The following is a 20,819-nucleotide window of genomic DNA, read 5'->3' as shown; positions in this document are numbered from 1 at the left end:
GGGAGAAAAGAATGCAAAGTTTAAGAAGAGAACTCCCAGAACGACCACCAACTGGGAGCTCTTTGGCTCTATTGTGGCAACATGGGAAGATGCCCTCACTGACAACATTGACGAGGAACATGATCAAAAATGATTCAGCACCTCCATGATTGTGCGAGGAATGCCAAGAGAGAGATAACCGGAAAAAAAAAAGAACCAAAAAAAAAAAAAACGCCTTTGAACACTCTTGAACTTATTCGCCAATGTGGCTTGGTGCATGCCTCAGGCAATCACAAGCAAATGTCCGAGCTGGCAAAACAGTGCAGAGAAGCGATCAAGGATGACCTCAAAGACAGAAGAGCAGCAGTGCTGGTAGATGCGGCAGAAACCGGGAAAAGCATTCGTAATGCCCGCCTGTCCTTCACCAACTACAAGACCAAGATGACTGCCCTCCGACATCCTGATGGATCTATCACATCTTCCAGAAAGGCAATGGAGAAGATTATTCATGACTTCTATTCAGATCTCTTTAATAGCCACGTCCACTTGCCCACATACTAAATTCCGCAGGATGGGTATGTCGTTCCCAATGTTCTCCCTTCTGAAATCCAATACGCCATATCATCGGTAAAGAAACAAAGAACACCTGGCCCAGACAAGGTTAGACCTGAACACCTGAAGAACTTACCGTCAGTACTCATCAATACACTGGCTCGGCTCTTCACATGCTACCTGTCTGAATGCAAGGTTCCATCCCAATGGAAAACCAGCAGGACTGTACTACTATGCAAGAAGGGAGACATCCACGACATTGGCATGGCAACTATCGCCCAATCTGCCTATTGTCTGTCATCTATAAGCTGTTCACTCGAGTCATCCTGAATAGGATTGGCAGAACACTAGATGAAGGACAACCATGCGAGCAAGCCAGGTTCTGAAAAGGATTCAGCACCATCGAACATATCCACATGATAACCAAGGTCATTGAGGTTTCTCAGGAGTTCAAGATGCCACTTTGTCTAACGTTTATTGATTTAAAGAAGGCCTTTGATTCTGTTAAGATGGAAGCGGTCATCGAAGCCCTAGCCAATCAGGGCGTTCAAACTCAATACATCAGGATCCTCTGTGAGCTGTTTTACGGATTCACTACCAGGATCTCACCATTCTACAGGGAGGTGATCATTGACGTCAAGAGAGGGATGTGGCAGGGTGATACCATTTCACCAAAACTCTTCAGTGCCACCCTCGAGAATGTCATGTGGCGACTGGAATGAGAAGGAATGGGAGTGAAGGTAGATGGTCGGCAACTACACCACCTCCACTTTGCTGATGACATTGTTCTAATAACACCAAACATCAGCCAAGCGGCACAAATGCTAACCGACTTCGACCGTGAGTGTGGAAAGGTTGGATTACAACTGAATCTCACAAAGACAATGTTCATGAGAAACAGTCTTGTTCGTGATGTTCCATTCACTCTCAACGGAACGACCATCTCCGAATGCAACAGTTATATATACCTAGGTCGAGAAATCAACATGATGAATGACCTGGCACCTGAGTTACGCAGGAGGAAGAGAGTGGCTTGGAATGCCTTCAAGAGCATTGAAGAAATAACTAAGAGGACAAAGAACCTCCAGCTCCGAGCACATCTCTTTGACTCCACTGTTCTTCCTGCATTAACATATGCCTCAGAGACCTGGGCCCTACGAAAACAGGATGAGAACGTTATTTGGGTCTCTCAAAGAGGAATCGAAAGAGCTATGCTTGGAGTATCATGCTTCACTCAAATGAGAGCTAGAATCCGGAGTTCCAATCTCTATCAATGCTCAAGAATCAGGGACGCTGTCTCATTTGCCAAGGCATCAAAAATCAGATGGGCTGGACACGTAATGAGGTTTAGAGACGACCGCTGGACTAGAGCCATTACTGACTGGATTCCACGGGGCATAAAAAGATCACGTGGACGCCCACCTACCAGGTGGTCAGACTTCTTCATCAAGACCCTGAATGATCAGTTTGAGGCTCTTCATGTTCCTAGAACGAGCAGATGCTATTGGGCTATGCTAGCACGCAAAGGGATAAATGGAGACGTTACTGGCACCGGCTCGAGCAAATCGATGAGTAACGGGGTATCAAGTGATCAAGTGATATATTCTGGACACACACACACACACACACACACACACACATTCCCAACGGGGGTGTGGGGGGGGAAGGACAGCCCAATTGAATGGGTAAAGTGCTTTGTTATTTGTTCGTTTGGATTTTTTTTGGGGGGGTCACACCTAGTGGTGTGACCCCCAGGCTTAACCTTGGTTCTGTGCTCAGGTATCACTACTGGTGCTTCTCAGAGTATCACCAGGGGTCGATCTCAGCTGCATGCTTTAGTCCTATGCAGTCTCTCCAGCCTCCTGGGCAAGTACTTTGAACAGATATTTCCATAAAGGTACAGAAGGGACTAACAACAATAACAACAAAAATACAAGACTCTCAGGGGGCCCAAGAGATAGCTTAATGGACAAGAGTGCATGCTTTGCATGTGGGAAACTGGAGTTTAGTCCCCACAACACACCATTTGCCAAGCACTGCCATGAGTAACCCCTGAGCACAAGCACAGCCAGGTGTGATCTCAAAAAAACAAAAGTAAACCAAAATCAAAACCAAAAACAACCCAAACAAACAACCCAAAGTTTCTTTCTTCTTTACTTGTTATGGAAGAGAAAACCAAAGTGAAAACTGAGACACATTCTATACTTACTAGGATGGCTGTGGGCGTTTGAAAGACAAAAACGAGAAACAAGTCGTGGCAAGGATGTGGGGACTTGGAAGCTCACACGGCGCTGGAGCAATGTGAAGGAATGCAGCTGCCGGGCAGAGCAGCCTGCTGGGTTCTCAGCATTCAACGGCGACTCCCCATAGTACCCAGCTACTGCACTTCTAGGTAGCTGTGTACTCATAAGAGGAGAAAATAGGTGTTCAAACAAAAGCTTGTATATAAGAATATTCATAGTAGCATTATTAGTGATTGCTCAAAAGTCAACACAACTATCAAAAGCTGAACAGATAAAAATAATATGTCACATGCTTAATTAAGGTGGAGAGTATTTAATATAGAAAGAAATAAAGTTCTCATACATAAAGCAAAACACTAAACTATTCTAAATGAAAGAATCCACTCATAAACCACTATGATATATGACTTCACTTATATGAAATGTCTAGAATAAATTCTAGACAAAAAAAAATCCATACAAAAATCAGATTCATACTGTACGATCACTCCAGCCCCCAAGTTAGGCTGAGTTACCCCATCCAGACACAGCCAAGGCCAGCCGGGGAGAGTTCAGGAGAGGGAAAGTCATCTTTTCTTATAGTCCTCTCCAGAGGGAGAAGGAAGTGATCATCCAAGAATCCCCTGGAGTGTGGAAGGAGGTTTAGGGCGAGTGTGCATGCTTGGCCCTCAGGAGTCCTGGATTCTGTGTCCGGTGTACCAGGGGCCATTTCTAAGCACTGGGAAGACTCCTGAGCACTGCTGGGAACACCCCCACCACCCAGCAACACAGGTGGGGCCCAAGAAAGAAACAAATACCATGATCAATCTTGGGGCCGGAGTGATGTCACAGTGGGGAGGGCATTTACCTTGCACATGGCCATCCTGGGTTCATTCCTGGCACCCCATATGGTCCCCTGAGCACTACCAGGAGTAATTCCCGAGTGTAGAGCCAGGAGTAATTCCCGGGTGTGGCATATATATATATATATATATATATATATAGTGCTGCCAGCAGGTCAATCTGTACCTGTGAGGCAAGTGCATCAGCAGCCTGATGGCATCGTCAGACTTTCAGATACCGCTAAATTGCTGCTGTGCCTTTGGCCAGACCCCAAAAACTTGGGGCAAAGTTTACTAAGAAAGTAAACAGCCAAAAGTTAGGTATGTGGGAGACACACCCACAAACCACCTCTGGCTCAGCTATATAATTGGAGGCATGGCCTCTCTGGTTCCTAATCAAACTGCTTAACGGCCATCACCCCGGAGACTCAGAAACAAATCTCAGAACCCAGCGGCTTTTGGCAGAAATGTGCCTGGTCTCTGCAGTAGGTTACTGGCGCTGGGCCACTCCAAGTGGGAATAGGTTTCGTGCCTTGGCCTGTTCCTCCTCATGGCCCGGTGACCGCCATCCTCCAGAGGCCACCGGACAGTCAGGTTTGGGCCTGCAGTGATGAGACACGTGGGGCCTCACCAGATGGGGGTGGAACCAGCCCTTTCCTCCCCATCCCAACGAGACCCTGAGTCGCTGCTTACAAATGACCTCTCCGGCTCCTGATCAAGCTGATTAACGGCCATGATTCCAGAGACTCAGAAACAAATCTCGAAACCCAGCGGCTTTTGGCAGAAATGCACCTGGACCGCATACAAGGTGGCCGCCGTGCCAGAGCTTATTGGAAAGCCAGGTATGAGCCAGCAATGACGGGGCAACTGCAGTCTCATGGGAAGGGGGGCAGTACCGGCTCGTCCTTCACGCCCTATTGAGGTCACGAGTTGCCCCCACGAGTGGCTCTCCAGCACAGCCATAACACCAGATGCACAGAAACCAATCTCGTAATTATCTGGCTCTTTGCAGAAATCCAAAATTGCGTGGCTGCGATAGCGAACAGCTCGACATTATGCTTCTCCTAACCAGCTATAGAAAACAAAGTATTTCACAATGCCTTGGAATTCTAAACAATAATGGTGCATCTTTTGTCGAAATAATGAATGTAATCAATGTAGAGAAGAATTAAGGAGAAATCATCTGTCTCACAGGCATTGGGAAGTTGGTAGGGGGCGTATATTGGGGTTCTTGGTGGTGAAAAATGAGTACTGGTGAAGGGAGAGGTGTTTGACCATTGTACGAACGAGACTTAAACCTGAAGGCTTTGTAACCTTTCCCATAGTCATTCAATAAATAAATATAAGAAGATAAATAAATAAATAAATTAAAATTATGGAAAAAATATATATATACCAAAAAAAACCCCAACCCTAACACATTTATCAATGTGAAATTATCATTCCAGGAGTGAAAAGCAGCAAAGGGCAGAGGGCCTGGAGTGCTGTCCAGAGAGCTCCCTACAGGCAAGAAAGAACACCAGGAGCCGGGATGACGCTTTCCTCCATCACAGTACAGCCAGGGCTATGCGGTTACTTTGTTGGATGTAAATCTGTGCCTTTCTATTCCTGGAGAGCCGGAATAAGAGCCATGCTGGGCTGCAGCTAAAGGCACAGCAAGGTCTCCTGGCATGCACTCGTTTGAGTTAAACATTTTCTTTCCAGTAAATGTTTAATCATTTAAAGTTCACGTCCCTCACAGAGCTCTCTCTCCCTCCACCTCCTCCAACATACCTCTGTGTGCAGAGAGCCCACGTGACTTCGCGGCAGTAGTGGGGAATTTTCTGCAGTGTCATGGTTGCTGTTGGTGTCTCTGCTCATTATTGGGGGTCTGCTGTTGTGAAATGAGTTATTTATTGTGTTTTTCAATTTTTTCTAGGGGGATGGGTGGGTGTTAGATCACATATGGCAGTGTTCAGGACTTACTTCTGATTCTGTGCTCAAGGATCATTCCTGGTGGTCCTGAGGGACCATATGTGGTGCTGGGAATTGAACTGTGGTCTGCTACATACAAGGCAAGAGCCTGACCCCTGTGCTATCGCTCTGGCCCCCATGAACAGGTCTGCTCTGGTGTCTGGGTGTTTGGTTCTGGTGCTAATCAATGTGACAGATGTAGCTGAGCTGGATTCCCTTTTTAAATTATTTTGGCTTTTTGGGTCACACCAAGCAATACTCAGGGGTTCCTCTTGGTTTTGCACTGAGGGATAATTCCTGGCAGTGCTCAGGGGATTATATGGGATGCCAGGGATCCAACCCAGGTCAGCCACTTGTGAGGAAAATGTTCTACCTGCTGGACTATTGCTCCAGTCCTTGGATTTCTTTGATCTTAGACATGGAGTTGAGAGTCATCCGGTAGTGGCAGACCTACTGACCCTGGAAGTCTCGGGTCCCTGACTGGTGTCTGTGGTGACCTTGATGTGCCTGTTTCTTTCCCTGCTGGGGGTGGAGCACAGCATTGAGGGGGAGGGGGGCAGGCAGTAGATATGTGGTGAGCTTGTGCAAAAAACCTTGGGGCTGGACCCACAGTACAGTTTGTTGAACCAGAGTTCAATCTCTGGCATCCCAATATAGTCCCCTGAGCCTGCCAGGAGTGATTCATGAATGCAGAGCCAGGAGAAACCCTGAACACTCTAAGTGTGGATCCAAACCAAAAGATTCTGAAGGAACCCAAGCCAGAAGCACTACCCTGGGCATTCCCATCCAGTCTCCCGCTTTTAGTATCAGACATCTCTGCAGCATGTTGAGGAGAGCCGAGTCCTGCCGCCATGGTCCAGGATGCTCCACTGACACATCTAGAATTCCCAGTGGATTCAGCTGGGACACAGCCAGGTCACCCCAAACACCCATCAGGGACCCAAGACTACCAAGGTCAGTAGCTCTGCCACCACCGGTTGTCCAGTGGGGAGGGCATTTGCCTTGCACATGACTGACCTGGGTTTGATCCCCGGTCATCTCATATAGTCCCCCTGAGCACCACCAGGAATAATTCCTGAGTCCAGAGCCAGGAGTAACTCCTGAGCATCGCTCGGTGAGACCCAAAAAGCCAATATTCCCAGTGGATTTGAGATGATCTATTTCCTCTGCACTCAACCATTATTGTATTTTGTTTGGGCGCCATACCAGGTGGTGTTCTGGGACTATTCCTGACTGTGCTTAGCAGTGGCCCCTGGAAGAGCTCAGGGGACCATCTGAAGGGCCATCTATGGTGCCAGGGATCCAACCTGGGTCAGTATGCAGGATTAACTGGGTAAGCATCTTACCTCCTGTGCTACCTCTCCAGTCCCCTATTTTATTTTACTGATTCTGGGGCTCACACTACACCAGGGCCACTTCTGGCAGGCTCAGGCAGTTGTATGTGGTGCTGGAGATTCAGCCTGGGTTGGCTTCATGCAAGGTAAGGGTCTCACCTGCTGTCCTCTCTCTCTAGCTCCTGATTCTCTGTTTGAAAAACCTGTGCTCACCCTCATCTTTGTGACGCTGAATCTGGACTTTTGAAACTGACATCCCGTTCTTTCTCTTCTTATGTTTTGTCTCTTCTCCCTCCCTGTGGGGTAGGTATATTGTTTTACTTGTATCCCAACTTTGCAGTGCGTGTGTGTGTGTGTATGTGTGTGTGTGTGTGCGCGCGCGTGTGTGTGCGCATGCGCGCGCGTTTGGGTGCATATGATATTTCAGCTACCTAACACTTTGGTGAGACAAAGTGAGGCTCATCACTTGGACTTAATAGTAGCTGATGCCCGTGTGCTCTCGGCCAAACAGTCATAACAGTGCTCCAGGGTGGAAACTGATAATATTAGGGGCCTTGGGCTTGTCTGTGTGTAGAGTTACTTGTGTATATCTAAGCCACTGGACCCAACACGGCTCTGAGCAGAGGACCTAAACTATAAAACTTACACGTAAAGGGGTTAGAGCTACAATACAATGGACAAGGCACTTGTATTGATCCCTTGTGCATAGCCAGGAGTACCCCCTGATCATCATCGGCTATAGCCCACATAAAAAACAAGAAAAAATTACACTTAAAAATGTGTCAAGTTCCTAAGGACAGTTAAAATAAGGGTCAGGAGGACTGCCCCATGGCTTAATAGTCAATATCATGCGTTGGGGGAAAAGGTAGCTGGGATGGAGAGAGGAACACTAAATAAATGATGGTTGTAGGGATCTCTTGGGATAGTAGATGCATGTTGAAAGTAGACTATGGAACAAACATGATGGCTTGTTACCTGTATTGCAAACCATAACACCCAAAAGGACAGAGAGAGTAAAAGGGAAAGAGGGATTGTGCCTGTCGCTGAGGCAGGGTATGAGAAGGGGTGGGAGTTGGGGGAGGGATACTGGGAACACTGGGGGTGGAGAATGGGTACTGGTGGAGGGATGGGTCCTGAAGATTGTTTGACTGAAACACAATCATGAAAGTCTGTCTGTAAATGTATCTCATGATGATTAATTTAAATATATATGTGTGTATATATATATATACATATACATATATATGTATGTATGTATACAATTGGGAACATTGCCTGAAATCCTATTGTCAACAACTTTGTAAATCATGAGTCTAATTTTATTTTTTTTTTAGTTTTGTGTACTCAGGGATCACTCCTGGTGGCTTGGGGGTCTGTATGCAGTGCCGGGAACTGAACCTAGGTTGGCTGTGTGTAAGGCAAGTGCTACATTTCTTTTTAAGAAAAAGTTTTTCAAAATCGATGTGAATCACTTGACCTATATATAGTAAGTAGTCCCTAGGCACTGACTTCAGTTCCTGACAGTCATTATTCCCGCTTCCTGCTGGGGCGTCCCCTCCATGACGTTCACATTATTCCTAAGCAGAAGAAAAGAAACGCTCACTGCAGGAGCTTGTGCTGGACGCTCAGGAGTGAGATATTTGTACCTAAAGTCAAGAAGGGGTGCTAAATTCGGTATTCTAATTGTCCCTTAGGCTCACAATGCTCCTTTTATAAATGCCAGAGCACATTTAATTCAGGGCCTGCCATATTTCTAGAATTTCTCTTCCTAGGGGAGCATTTCCTTAGGAAAGTAGAGCTCAATTTGCACAGCATTGCAATTCAAGATTGAGAAAGGGCCAACTGGCTGTATTTAAAAACTAGGGGAACAAGGGAAGCTGGTGAAGTTGTTAGAAACAGTATCCTGGGGGGCAGGAGTGATGGTACAGCAGGTAAGATGCTTGACTTCCGTGTGACCAACCCAGGTTTGATCCCTGAGCACAGCCAGGAGAAAGTCCTGAGCACAGCTGTGTATGGCCCAAACCTCCCCCACCCCCCAAAAGAAAGACGATGAACAACATTTGGGGCAAAAGAGATAGTACAATGTAAGGTGCTTGCCTTGCATGTGGCTGACCCCAGTTTGATTTCCCCCACACCATATGTCTAAACCCCCAGCATTGCAGGGAGAAATCTCTGAGCACTAAACCAGGAGTTGCCCCCAAGCACTGTGGGTATGACTCCAAACCACCCCCATCCAAAGGAAAAGAAAGGGAAGGAAGGAAGGGAGAGAGAAAGCGAGAGAGAAAGGACAGAAGGAAGGAAGGCGGGACAGGAAGGCAGGCAGGCAGGCAGGCAGGCAGGCAGGCAGGCTAGCTAACTCATTTTCTGGTAATAGTACTGTGTGGAGTCAAGGTCCTGAAAAACAAATCCTTGGAAAAAGAGGCTGAATGTTATCCCAGCACCAAAGACTCACATCTTCACCTATCTGAGGTGACCCCTAGCAAGGTCATCCCAGATCAGACTGGGCTTCAGGACGCAGCTCACCTACCTTAGAATGACTAAGGCCTATTGAAACCTCGTGGTCGGTTAATCATTCATGCAGGTTTTTGACAAACAAACTAGTGCAAGCCAAGAAAGAAGGGTAGCTAAAAATTAGCCCAGAAAAGGTCATATTTCTTGCAAATGCAGAGTTCTGTACTGCTCTGCATGGTGGAGCTGCGGGAGCTGCAAGGAGACAAAGCTTCACGGAGCAAGTCAGAGAGTCCTGGCACATCCTCCTGAGGGTCTCCCTCAATGCTCACAGGTACTGGGAAACCCAGAGGCCCGGCACCTTTGCTGAGAAGACAACCAGTAGGGATGACTCCTTTGGAAAGAAGGGACACCTCTGCATGACTCCAGAGACAAAGGCAGAAGACCTGAGTCTGGAAGCCAGGTTCAAGAAGCATGGAGGGGCAGAGTGATTAGACAGCGGGCAGGGCTTTTATTCCGCAGGTGACTGACCCAGGTTCGATTGCCAGCACCCCATATGGTCCCCCGAGTACTATCAGGAGTAATTCCTGAGTGCAGAACCAGGAGTAGGACCTGAGCACCACTGGGTGTGACCCAAAAACAAAACAGGAAAAGAAAAAATAAGAGGTCTAAAGGACCATTCGGTGCTGGGGATCAAACCTGAGCTACCCACATGAAAGCATGAGTTTCAGCCCTTCGATCCACCTGTCCCCTCTGAGACTTGGAGGTGATTACTGAACCTGCTAAGATATATTGATTAGATAAATGTAGGTTTCTATTTTTAGGTAGAAACTTCAAATGATTTAGGATTATTATTTGGTTCCAAATCTTCTGTCTGACCAAGGTGAACACAGAGCCGTGAACCAGGTTTAGTGTTGAATAAAATAAAAGTGATTTCTCACTTCTCCGTATTTTGGTTCAGGCAGGCCCTATTTTAGGTGTGTGCACAAAATAGATTTTCTTCTGGGCCAGGGATTTTTTGGGTTCCTCCTCTGCTCATTCTGACTTCGCTGTGTATGTGACAGTGAGGGTGCATGTGCATATGAACTTACATTACGAATATATATATGTATATATATATGTATATATATATATGGTTTTGTTTTGTTTCTGAACCACACCCATTGTGCTCAGGGATACTCCTGGCTTTGTGCTCAGAGATTACTCCTGGTGTTGTTTGGAGGACCTTATGAAGTAGAGATCAAACCAGGTTCTGCCTTGTGTGAGGCAAGTGGCCCACCCATTGTACTCTATCCAGCCTTCCCCCAGTTGGGGTTGCTTTCATCAGGCTTTCAGGAGATCATTCGGTGCTGGGGATCAAACCTGAGCTACCCACATGAAAGCAAGAGTTTCAGCCCTTCGATCCACTTCTCCCCGCTAGTAGAACTTGGTTCATGGATGGGAATTTCTGGACGGCAAAGGGATGGATGAGGATGATATCCTCTCTCCAAGGTCTTCTTGCTTGCTATGCTGCCATCCCAACACTCACTGAAGGAGTGAGTGAACAAAGGGATGGAAAGGAATGTGATAGGAAGGCTCAATGGAGCTAAATTAGTAGAATGCAGTCACATGTTTGTTTGTAAGTGAGAAGGGAGATGTTTTATTATTCCTTCTTCTTTTTGCTTTTTGGGTCACACCAAGCGATACTCAGGGGTTACTCCTGGCTCTGCACTTTGTACTCCTGGCGGTGCTTGGGGGACCATATGGGATGCCAGGGATCAAACCCGGGTTGGCAGTGTGCAAGGCAAACGCCCTACCCGCTGTACTATTGCTCTGGCCCTCTCTTATTCCTCTTCTTTTCCGATTGTTCCTTCTCTTCCTTTTTTGCTTTTGGGGCACTCCCAGCAGTGCTCAGGACTTATTACTGGCTTTGTGCTTAGGTATCACTCCTGGCAGTGCTCACGGAGCCATATGGGGATGCCAGGGATCTGTCATGTTGGCCTAGTGCAAGGCCTACCTGCTTATCATTCTGGTCACCAGAAACGTTCCTCGAATGCCTACCATGTACCAGGTTTTAAATTCATAGACTCAATGGAGTCAGTTTTGTGATTTTGATAATAATCTGATAAACTCATGATTATGGCTATTCACCAATTCAGAAACCAGTTCTTTTCTAAGAATGCACAAGGCTGTAATCAGCAGGGGTGAATTTTATACTCCCCACCCCAACCAAGACATCTTTGGACTGTCTTGATCCTTGTTAGCCAACGTGTCTGGGAAATAATTTTTTTTTTTGTTTTTGGTTCACACGTAGCAGGGCTCAAGGGTTGCGACAGCAAGATGTATTACTTGGGTGTGCTACTAAGAACTTTCTTAGTACCAAGAGTTTCTGAGCCAAGGGTTTCTGCATGCAGAGCAGCTGTCCCATGGCCAATGGTGATTTTCCCAGTTTATTGGCATGAGGAGTTAGGAAATAGGATTCCTTAGAAAGGGAGGAGTAAAGAGAGAGAGACAAAAACAAAAAAACAAAAAACAAAACAAAACTGAACCTAGTCCTATAGTTTAGAATTTGGAATCAAAGTCAATCATTGTCTTTGTGAAGGTCATTGTCAAAGTCATTGTGAAGATCTCTGAATTTCACTTCAAACTCGTCTGCTTTGCATCTTCAGAGACCAGCGAAGGGGAATATTTCAGAGAACTCAGGCATCTCTGTCACCTACCCAGCCTTATTTTTGGTTTTGGGCCACATCTGGCGGCACTCAGGGGCTACGCCTGACTAGGTGCTTGCTCCTGGTGGTGCTGGGTATTGAACCCAGGGCCTCATAAGCACTCTACCATGGAGCCACATCCCTGGCCCATCTGCCCAGCAATTTACCTATTTGGTGTTGGGGACACACTGGGAAGTGCTCAAGGGCTATTCTTGGCTCAGGGCTGAGGGTCACTTCCAGTGGTGCTTGGAAGACCATGAAGTGCCAGAAATAAAACCTAGGCCTCTTGCATGCAAAACCTGCACTCCAGCCTGTTGAGAAATCCATCTCTCTGATCCCTAGTAATTTTTTTTAATCGAATCACCATGAGATATAGTTAAAGGCAGTTCATAATCAGGTTGCAGTCATACAATGTTCCAACACCCATCCCTCCACCAGTGCACATTTCCTACCACCAGTGTTTTCAAATTCCCTCCTGCCACCCCTGGCCCCAGCCTGTCTCTATGGCAGGCAATTCTCCCCTCCCCTCCCCTCCCCTCCCCTCCCCTCCCCTTCCCTTCCCTTCCCCTCCCCCTCTCTCCTCTCCTCTCCATCCTCCCTCCCCCTGACACCCCTGGGCATTGTGGTGTGCAATACAGATACCTACTTTCAGCACCCAGTTCTTATCCAGAGTGATCATTTCCAACTATCATTGCCATAGTGGTTCCTTCTCTATCCCAGCTGCCTTCTCCCCTAGCACCTGGGGCAGGCTTCTAACCATGTAATTTTTTCCCCCTTTAAACATGAATATATGATTTTTTGAGATCAGGGTGTCAAAATGTCTTTTTATCAAGTTATGCCAAAATGTCACAACTGACACTAAGGCCCAAAGACTTTATACTAAAAATGATATCACACAGTAACTCAGATAAGACACTTCAGATATTTTTCTAAGTACATCAGGGTCCCTTTCCCCTTAAAATAGGGTCTGGAATGCCAATAAGTTTGATTTCAGCTCACAGATTTACACAGAACAGTGAGCAATAAATGCTGGAGTGCATGATAACGAACCTTGATGAGGGCAGGAAAAACCAGCATTTTGTCCTTGAATTGATCTGATTCAATTAAAAAACTGTTTCCATGGGTTGTCATATTTTGGGAAGAAAACAACAGGGCGTGTGGGCAGAGAGATGATGGTTCAAGGCCTTTAGCACGTGTTTTACATGCAGAAGACTGGTCTGATCTCTGGCACCACGTGACCCCCAAGCCTCAGCAGGAGTGAGCCCTGAGCACTGAGCTAGGATTAGCCCCAGAGCACCACAGACTGTGGCTGCAAAACAGAATGATGGGGCTGGGTGCGGTACACACTTATCCTACTGAAGCATCAAACAAGAGATACTCCACCCAACAGACTGGAGAGGTACTATAGGGTTTAGGGGCTTGCCCTGCACTGGCTGATCCTGACTATCTCAGGCACTGCAGAGTCCTGAGTCCTGGTGTGGACAAAAAGGCAACCAAACAAAAAATCAATCCCTCCCACCAAAAAATAAAAAAAAATCCAATTTCCAATTACCCCCAAACCAGGTGGAGTAGATTCCCTTTGACAGTGCTTCTGCCTCCTCCTCTACTTTGGGGACATTCTGGCAGATAGAATTTCTTCACTTCCTGGTGGAGATGAGTGACAGTCCACTCTGAAGCTGCGCTACCCTTCAGGCTGAGCGCAGGCATTCTGGATCTTTCTAGCTTGAGTGCCCTCTAAGCAGACAGGCTGTACCTAAAAGCACACCATGAGCCAACAGAGAGGGACCAGGGCAGGCCATTGGTAGGACTTTTTCTAGCCACGTTCAAGGAAAGGCCATGAGAACCTGGGTCTTATAAGTCTTCTACGACCACTGTCCCACTCTCCCTGCAGAGTGAACTGGGCCAGTCACCTATCGGCCCCGCCTCCTCCTATGGAGCTCAGGAGAGGTCCATCAAGCCTCAGAAAGCAGGACACACTGAATCACATAATCATAGCATTTACCCCTACCGACTTGCTCTTTATCTGCTCCGCCTTTGTTCTCCCTCTGGAATGTGCAAGATTAATGTTGGTTTTGCAAAGGCCAGTGACCAGCAGGAGTCTAATACGCATTTCTTTATGATCCAGTTTCGAACAAAATCAATCAACCGCAGATTCCGAGAGACTTGAAGGGTGTCTAAGCCATTCTCCCAGAACAAGAAGAAATCAGCAGATCTTATGCTGGTAAACACTGTCATCTTGGAAAGTTTCCTGGCTTCTCCTGCCTGGGAGGACGTGGGGGGGGGGGGGGTGGGGGGGGTGGGGGGGAAGTTGGGGTCTTGAGGGAGGGCGTGATGGGTATAGTGTTGAAATTATGTGCGTGAGAAACCATTATTGATGCTATTATAAACCATGGGATCGCAATAAAAAATTGGAAAAATGAGAAGGTCTCTCTCTTTTTAAGAGGAAGCAGGAAGTGAAAATTCTAAGAAATATGGGTTGGGAGGCCACGACCCTGGTTGCTCAAAAACCAGAAAACAAAATTCTTAAAATTTAGAAGTAATGACAGTGACAGCCTAGTACTTTCCCTTTACCCCTCTGATGGACTTGGCTGATGGGTCCTGTCTGCAGTGAGCGAGAGTCGCTAAAATGGAAGGAAGCATTTGGTGATACTTGTGCGTCCTGAAAAAGAGAAACCAAACGACTTTGGTCTTGGGTGACCTTTGGTGCATGTCCAAGTAGGAAGTCTCACAGCAACCCAGGTGCCTACCTACGGTTCCCTGGCCTCACGCTGCTGGGTTCCTGCGTGACACAGTGCTGGGAGCATGACACAGGCCCTGTACATCCTAATCTCTATGAGATTCGAGGGGACTGAGGTCTCCAACCTCCGAAGCTTGTATGTTTAGTTACATTGGTAGTTCCCAATCATTACTTAAGCACCACCCCTGCCCCATGGTGCTTCCAAAATATGATAATAATTTGCAGGTTTCCCAGTTGAAAATACAGGGAAATCACATAAAGGGCAGAATTTATCTTGTAGGCGGCCTACCCGAGTTTGATTTCCAGCACTGCAAAATGGTCCTGTATGCGCTGCCAGGAGTGATCCCTGAGCACAGAGCTAAGAGTAAGCTCTGAGCACTGCTGGGTATAACCCACCAAAGCATCGCCCCCCCCCCCCCCCCACACACACACACAGGAAAAAAAGAGAAAGGAAGAAAACCAGCATACAAAAACACAATTTAAAATAAGGCCTTGCAACTGCTTTTTAAAGAAAGCTTTATTCACCACATACATCCCAAGAATGTACTGTAAGTGGAGCAAGAGCTAAATAAATTTAAAAGCTTTTCAATACCAGCCACTAAAGATAACTAAACTACCAGCATGTTTGAAAACAGAGAATTCTAAAACTTTTTTTTAAAACATTTATATCGTTTGTTCTTAACCCTAAAAAAAAAAAAAAAAAAGGAAAGACAAGTTCACATTTCAAGTTATAAACTTACCTCACTCAGTAGTGTATGTGAAATGGTTTTGAAACAATAAGAAAAGAAAGGCTGTGGAAAGGAGACTTACTTAACCTGGTCATGCCACCAACATTTGTTTTTAAGGTAGTTTGGTGGTTGCCAGGCTAAGGTATCATTTCCCCCTCCCCATTTGCTTTATTTTTTCTCTTTTGGCAAATAATTTATAGGCACATGTAAAATACAGTAAGACCCCTGGCCCAGTCTCCTTCAGAGAACCTCTGCGCCAACCCTATGTGGGAGAGAGGGCGCTGCACTGCTTTCACATAAGGCCAAGGCACATGGACAGCTCCAAACTGCGTATGGTGGGCCGACTAGTTCCCAAGGACTCGAGAAGGACTGTGGCCGCAGGGGACATCACCAGAGACACTGCACAATCACTTGATGTCACATAAGAATGATGAAAAGGAATGTTAGGAATGTTTAAAGGCCTTGGCGGGCACTCAATAATTTTATAGAATAGTTAAATAAATATTGCTTATATATAAAACATCATCTCACCCAAAAAGGGCAGGGGGGTGGGGGGAGAGAAGAAAGGCCCTTCGGAAAAAAATCTCTTAATTTAAAATTTAAAATAAAACTGAAATATTTGTGAATGGCATGGTCCTATTATTTACCGACAGAAGAATTCCACCATTAACCCATTAACCCAAAACCCGGTAGGTGGAATAATTTTGATAGATCTCTCTTATGATATAATAACACAACCTTTGCACACCTTACAGGACCTTAAAAACAAAAAAATTCCAAGTTGATGTTTCATGATGTTTCGTAAAGTAGATGACAACACTTAACATTTTGCTGTATTTTACATTCACTCTGCTAAACAAAAGCCTTTAAAATAGGCACAAAACACTGCAAAAAAAAACCCCAAAAACAATCCCCCCAAAACATCTGCTCCCCCAATACAACCAGCCTTAACATTGAAATAAAATGCTTTCATTTTGCACTACACTATGGAGTACGAACTGCAACAACAACAACAAAACAACTAAAAAGGAGAATTAGGAGATATTTACAAACTCTTCCTGGATGTACAGGACCCAGTGGTTCACCTGAGCACAGGGCCACCTACAGCCAAGTAGTCAAGCCCTATTCAATCCTATTTCCAACACCCTTGATGGCCAGACAAGATAAGGCAACCAGAAGTATAACTTTCTGCCACAAAGAGAGTCCTTGGGAGGTGGGGGGTAGGGGTCCTCTAAAATAACATTCTCTGTCTCTACAAACTCAGACTTTCAAAAAAAAAAGTGAATAAAATAAAAGCATTAGAAAAGGACTGAAAGGGACTTTTACATTTTGAACAATTAAACAGCTATGTAAGGATGTCTTCTGCAAACTATTAAAATCTTGTGCTTATACATACTCCACTATTACCAAGACCTCCCCGACCCGAACAAACAACAGAAAAAAAATGAACGCGACAAGGATGACAGCAACAACAATAAAACCCAAGAAGTATAAAAGTTACCCATGTTTTTCTCTATCAGGGGAAGTCCTACAAATGCCAAACTAAACTGGGAGGCGGGGCTGGGGGCCAGGGCTGAGAGGGAAGGTGCTGATGAGCAAAGGCACAGGATGCTAAAGCTTGAGGGGCCCAGGATCACGGTGACAGGAGGGAGAACGTTCCAGTGGACTCAGAAGCGTGACAAGTCTCTTCGACGCTGGCTTAAGGACAGAGACGGAGTGTTTGATTGCTCTTGGAAAATAGAACCATCGCAGATAACACCTGGTTAACACCGTCAACCCTTAGTGCCAGCAGGAATAGAGGTCTGACTCATTTCAAAATTGCACTTTCCAGTATAACTTTTAAAATAATTGTTTCTTGTAGTATTTTAAAGCACTATTGTTTTGTATCTTTAAATAGTGAATATATTTCTCAAAATAAGACCCTTAGCGGCTTGAGGGTGCATATTTTTAAAACCTAGAGTTGATATATTATTGCAGGTACTACAAAATAGAAATCTCTGGAGTGCAGACATTAAGAAAATAACCTTCATACTGAAAATATATCCTTAAAAATACAAAAACAAAAAACCTCTATACAAATGTACGACAGCATACAAATCTTTTGAGAGATGGTATTAAGGCACGAGCCTGCTGCCAGTCTCTTAGAAATGGACACACGCAGGCCTGCTAAGTTGAAAATAAGTCTTAAAAAAAAAAAACCCAAACTAGTGAAAACTTCATGTATATAAAAGATTTCAGTATGATATAGAATAACATTCTTCACTTTCAGGCTTCGTCTGGGTGCTAATCCAATATGTGCTTTCTTCATAAATAGTAAAGGGGTTCCTTCAAGGGGAGCCCTGGGCGTGGGCTCCACGTTCGTGGGCAGGCTCAGTATGTCTGGTAGACATCGTGGATGGGCACCTGAATAGCAGCAGCAGGGAAGGCCTGAGGTATGTAGCCTGGGTAGCCGCCATACACAGCCGCAGCGGCTGCGTTCTTCTGTAGTGTGGCGATCGTGGCTGTGGCCGGAGCAGCAAAGGGAACATAACTGGCTCCATAGATCCCAGCAGCGGGAATTCTCTGAACGTTTGGAGCCACTGTGTACACCGGAGTTATTGGGCGACCCTGAGGAGAGAGAAGAAAAGGTCCTTACTAAAGAAGTGTCTGCCCCATCCATCACTGACCCATCCACCATCCATCCATCCATCCGTCCGTCCGTCCGTCCGTCCGTCCATCCGTCCACCCACCCACCCATCCATCCATCCATCCATCCATCCACTCATCCGTCCACCCACCATAGGCCCATCCATCTATCAATCATCTATCTACCATTCATGCATGCACCTACCATCCATCCACACACCTGCCCACTCAACCACCTGCTTGTTCATCCATCCATCTGCCTACCCACTCATCTATCCATTCACCTCTCCTTCCATCTACCCATCCATCATGCATGTATGCATGTATGCATCCATTCATCTACCTGACTTCCAAAGGGTGGAGTTGGGAGAGGTAAAAAAATAAGCTTTCAGAACAGGAAGGCAATATGATAAACCAGTAACTGTCACTCTAGCCAGGTGTGATTCCAGTCTAGATGGTGTGGAAAGGTGGAGTTGGATCCTCAAGGCACATTCAGATTCTAATGGTACAAGGGAGAAGAGCAGATGATTGAATGCTCTGAGATTGCATTCTTCAACCTTTCTCCACCTGTGGACCAACACCTAATGTCCCGCATACTGGTCCTATGACAAGACTAAAGACACAAGTTGTTCTAGGAGGTTCGCTGACTTAGGCAGCAGGAGAAAGTATCTCCAAAGTGGTGACAATTGGGCTGGGATTTGGAGGCTGAGGAGGGGTTTTTACAGGAGGTAGTGGGGAAAAACACTCTCATGACAGTTGCCTCACTGTGGATGCCTGCTCTACACTCCCTTCTACCTGAAAGTGAAACATCTATCATGTTTCTAGAACAAGAAAGAGCCTCAACTTCATTAGTTCCCAAAGTGGTTTTTTAAGTTCCTTAGAACGCCCTGCAGGAAATATTGTTTTGGTCTCTATGTCCCTGTGCATCTTTAAAATAAACAACTCAAGTAACAAGAAATTAAATTTAATCAAGCACTTCTGAATTTATGATAAGGAAATTCATTATCATTCCTTCCTAATACCTGCAAATCAGAGTTTTTACCTTGGGATCTCAAAGGGCAACGATTACTCTATGAACCTCCAACCTCACAGATTTATTAGAGAGAACACCAAGAAACCAATCTGAGCAAGAGACTCATAAGTCAACACCAACAAGAACATTTTATTTACTTGGGGAGTGGGGTGGAGTAGCACCTAAGCAATGCTCAGGAAGCCAGGAGCTACTTCCGTGATACTCTGACAACCAGGTCAAATGCTCAGCTCCAGAGGTGCTGGGGGCCACAGGGCCTCAGCAGCCGTTCTGTGAGAGCAGCAGCCTGGGGGATGAAACTTGGGACCTTGTGCATATAAGGCTTGTGCCTTGACCCCATACCATCCCCTGGCTTTTGTAGAAAATATTTTACATAAAAAACACAGAAGAGGGGCTGGAGCAATAGCACAGCGGGTAGGGCATTTGCCTTCTACGCAGCCAACCCGGGTTCGATTCCCAGCATCCCATATGGTCCCCTGAGCACCGCCAGGGGCAATTCCTGAGTGCAGAGCCAGGAGTAACCCCTGAGCACCGCCGGGTATGACCCCAAAAGCCAAAAAAAAAAAACAACCAAACACTGAAGGGCCAGATAGGTAGTACAGTGGGTAGGGCACTTGTCTTGCATGCAGTTGAAAGTGGTTTGATCCCTGACACCCTATATGGTTCCCCTGTGCAATGCTGGGTCTGTGACTCCAAAACCCAAAACACGCCTCCCCTTCCCCTTACTAGCATCAAATTAAAAAAAGTCCCACAGGTGAGGAAGAGCCAAGGTGTCCTACTGGAAAATTCTGGAAGCTGTGTGGGAGGTCTGTTCCCAGCAGCTCCACGGAGAACGGTGTTCTCCACCCATCAGGGGTGCTTAAAGTGCTGCTTCTTCCTCTGCTGTCACTCGACAGAGAATAGATCAGGAGGAAGAGACCAAAATACAACAAAGAACATAGGCAGGGCATAGTCCTAGATCTGGGGGGAAAGCACCAAAGCCATGAGCAGTGCAGAGATAGCAAAGGAACAAAACCTCTACAGAGAAATCAATTGTTTGCTGAGCAAATTCCTATGGAAAGACTGAGTGAGGACCCTGAGGCCAACAGACCGTGCCCACTGATTGACGGCAGAAGTGTCTATGATTCAGAACTCAGCTCCGAGGCCCAGAATTGGGGCCGGGCCGGATGTGACCCTATGTACCAGAAACAGAAGTCCATGAGTGTCTTTTATGGGGGGTGCAAGCCCTCACCTTGGTGTGTTCAGGGCTTACTCCTGGCTCTGTGCTCAGGGGTCACTCCTGTTAGGGCCTGGGGGACCATGTGGAGTGCCATGAATCAAACTAGAGTCAGCTGCATGCAAGGCGAGTGCCCTGCCTGCTAGACAACCTCCGTGCCCCCAGAGGTCCAGGAGGTTTTTTTTCCGGAATTCTGCTAGTGTGGCAGATGACCTTCAGGCCTTCCTAGTCAGTCCAAAGCAACAACGATCCTGACCTGTTAGGATATGACTCCTCAGCCGAGAGTCACAAATGACCTCCTCCTTTCTTGGTTTTAGAAAATCCTGAACTAAAGAACACTTGGTGACCTATTAACGAAGAAACAAACTTTTACTTGTAAGTACCTTTCTGAATAACAAAGAAAGAGAGAGAGTACAGTGGGTAGCGAGTCGTCCTAGGTATGTGGCAAGCTGGTTTGATCCCTGGC

At 46.2% G+C, this 20,819-nt stretch overlaps 1 protein-coding gene across 2 annotated transcripts in view; it reads right to left on the bottom strand.

Annotated features, from left to right (window-relative positions):
* Positions 1-15,253: 15,253 nt before the first annotated feature.
* The window catches only part of RBM47 (RNA binding motif protein 47), a 172,953-nt gene continuing 167,387 nt past the window's right edge, over positions 15,254-20,819 (bottom strand). For both annotated transcript variants that reach the window (XM_056125528.1, XM_056125529.1), the window contains exon 8: positions 15,254-18,089. In XM_056125528.1, coding sequence (XP_055981503.1) covers positions 17,853-18,089 — 237 coding nt within the window. In that variant the 3' untranslated portion in view covers positions 15,254-17,852. The remainder of the gene's footprint in view (positions 18,090-20,819) is intronic.

The sequence above is a fragment of the Sorex fumeus genome, unplaced genomic scaffold, assembly GCF_029834395.1.
Source record: "Sorex fumeus unplaced genomic scaffold, SorFum_2.1 ptg000055l, whole genome shotgun sequence".
Classification (NCBI taxonomy): domain Eukaryota; kingdom Metazoa; phylum Chordata; class Mammalia; order Eulipotyphla; family Soricidae; genus Sorex; species Sorex fumeus.
This window is presented reverse-complemented; position numbering and strand designations above follow the sequence as displayed.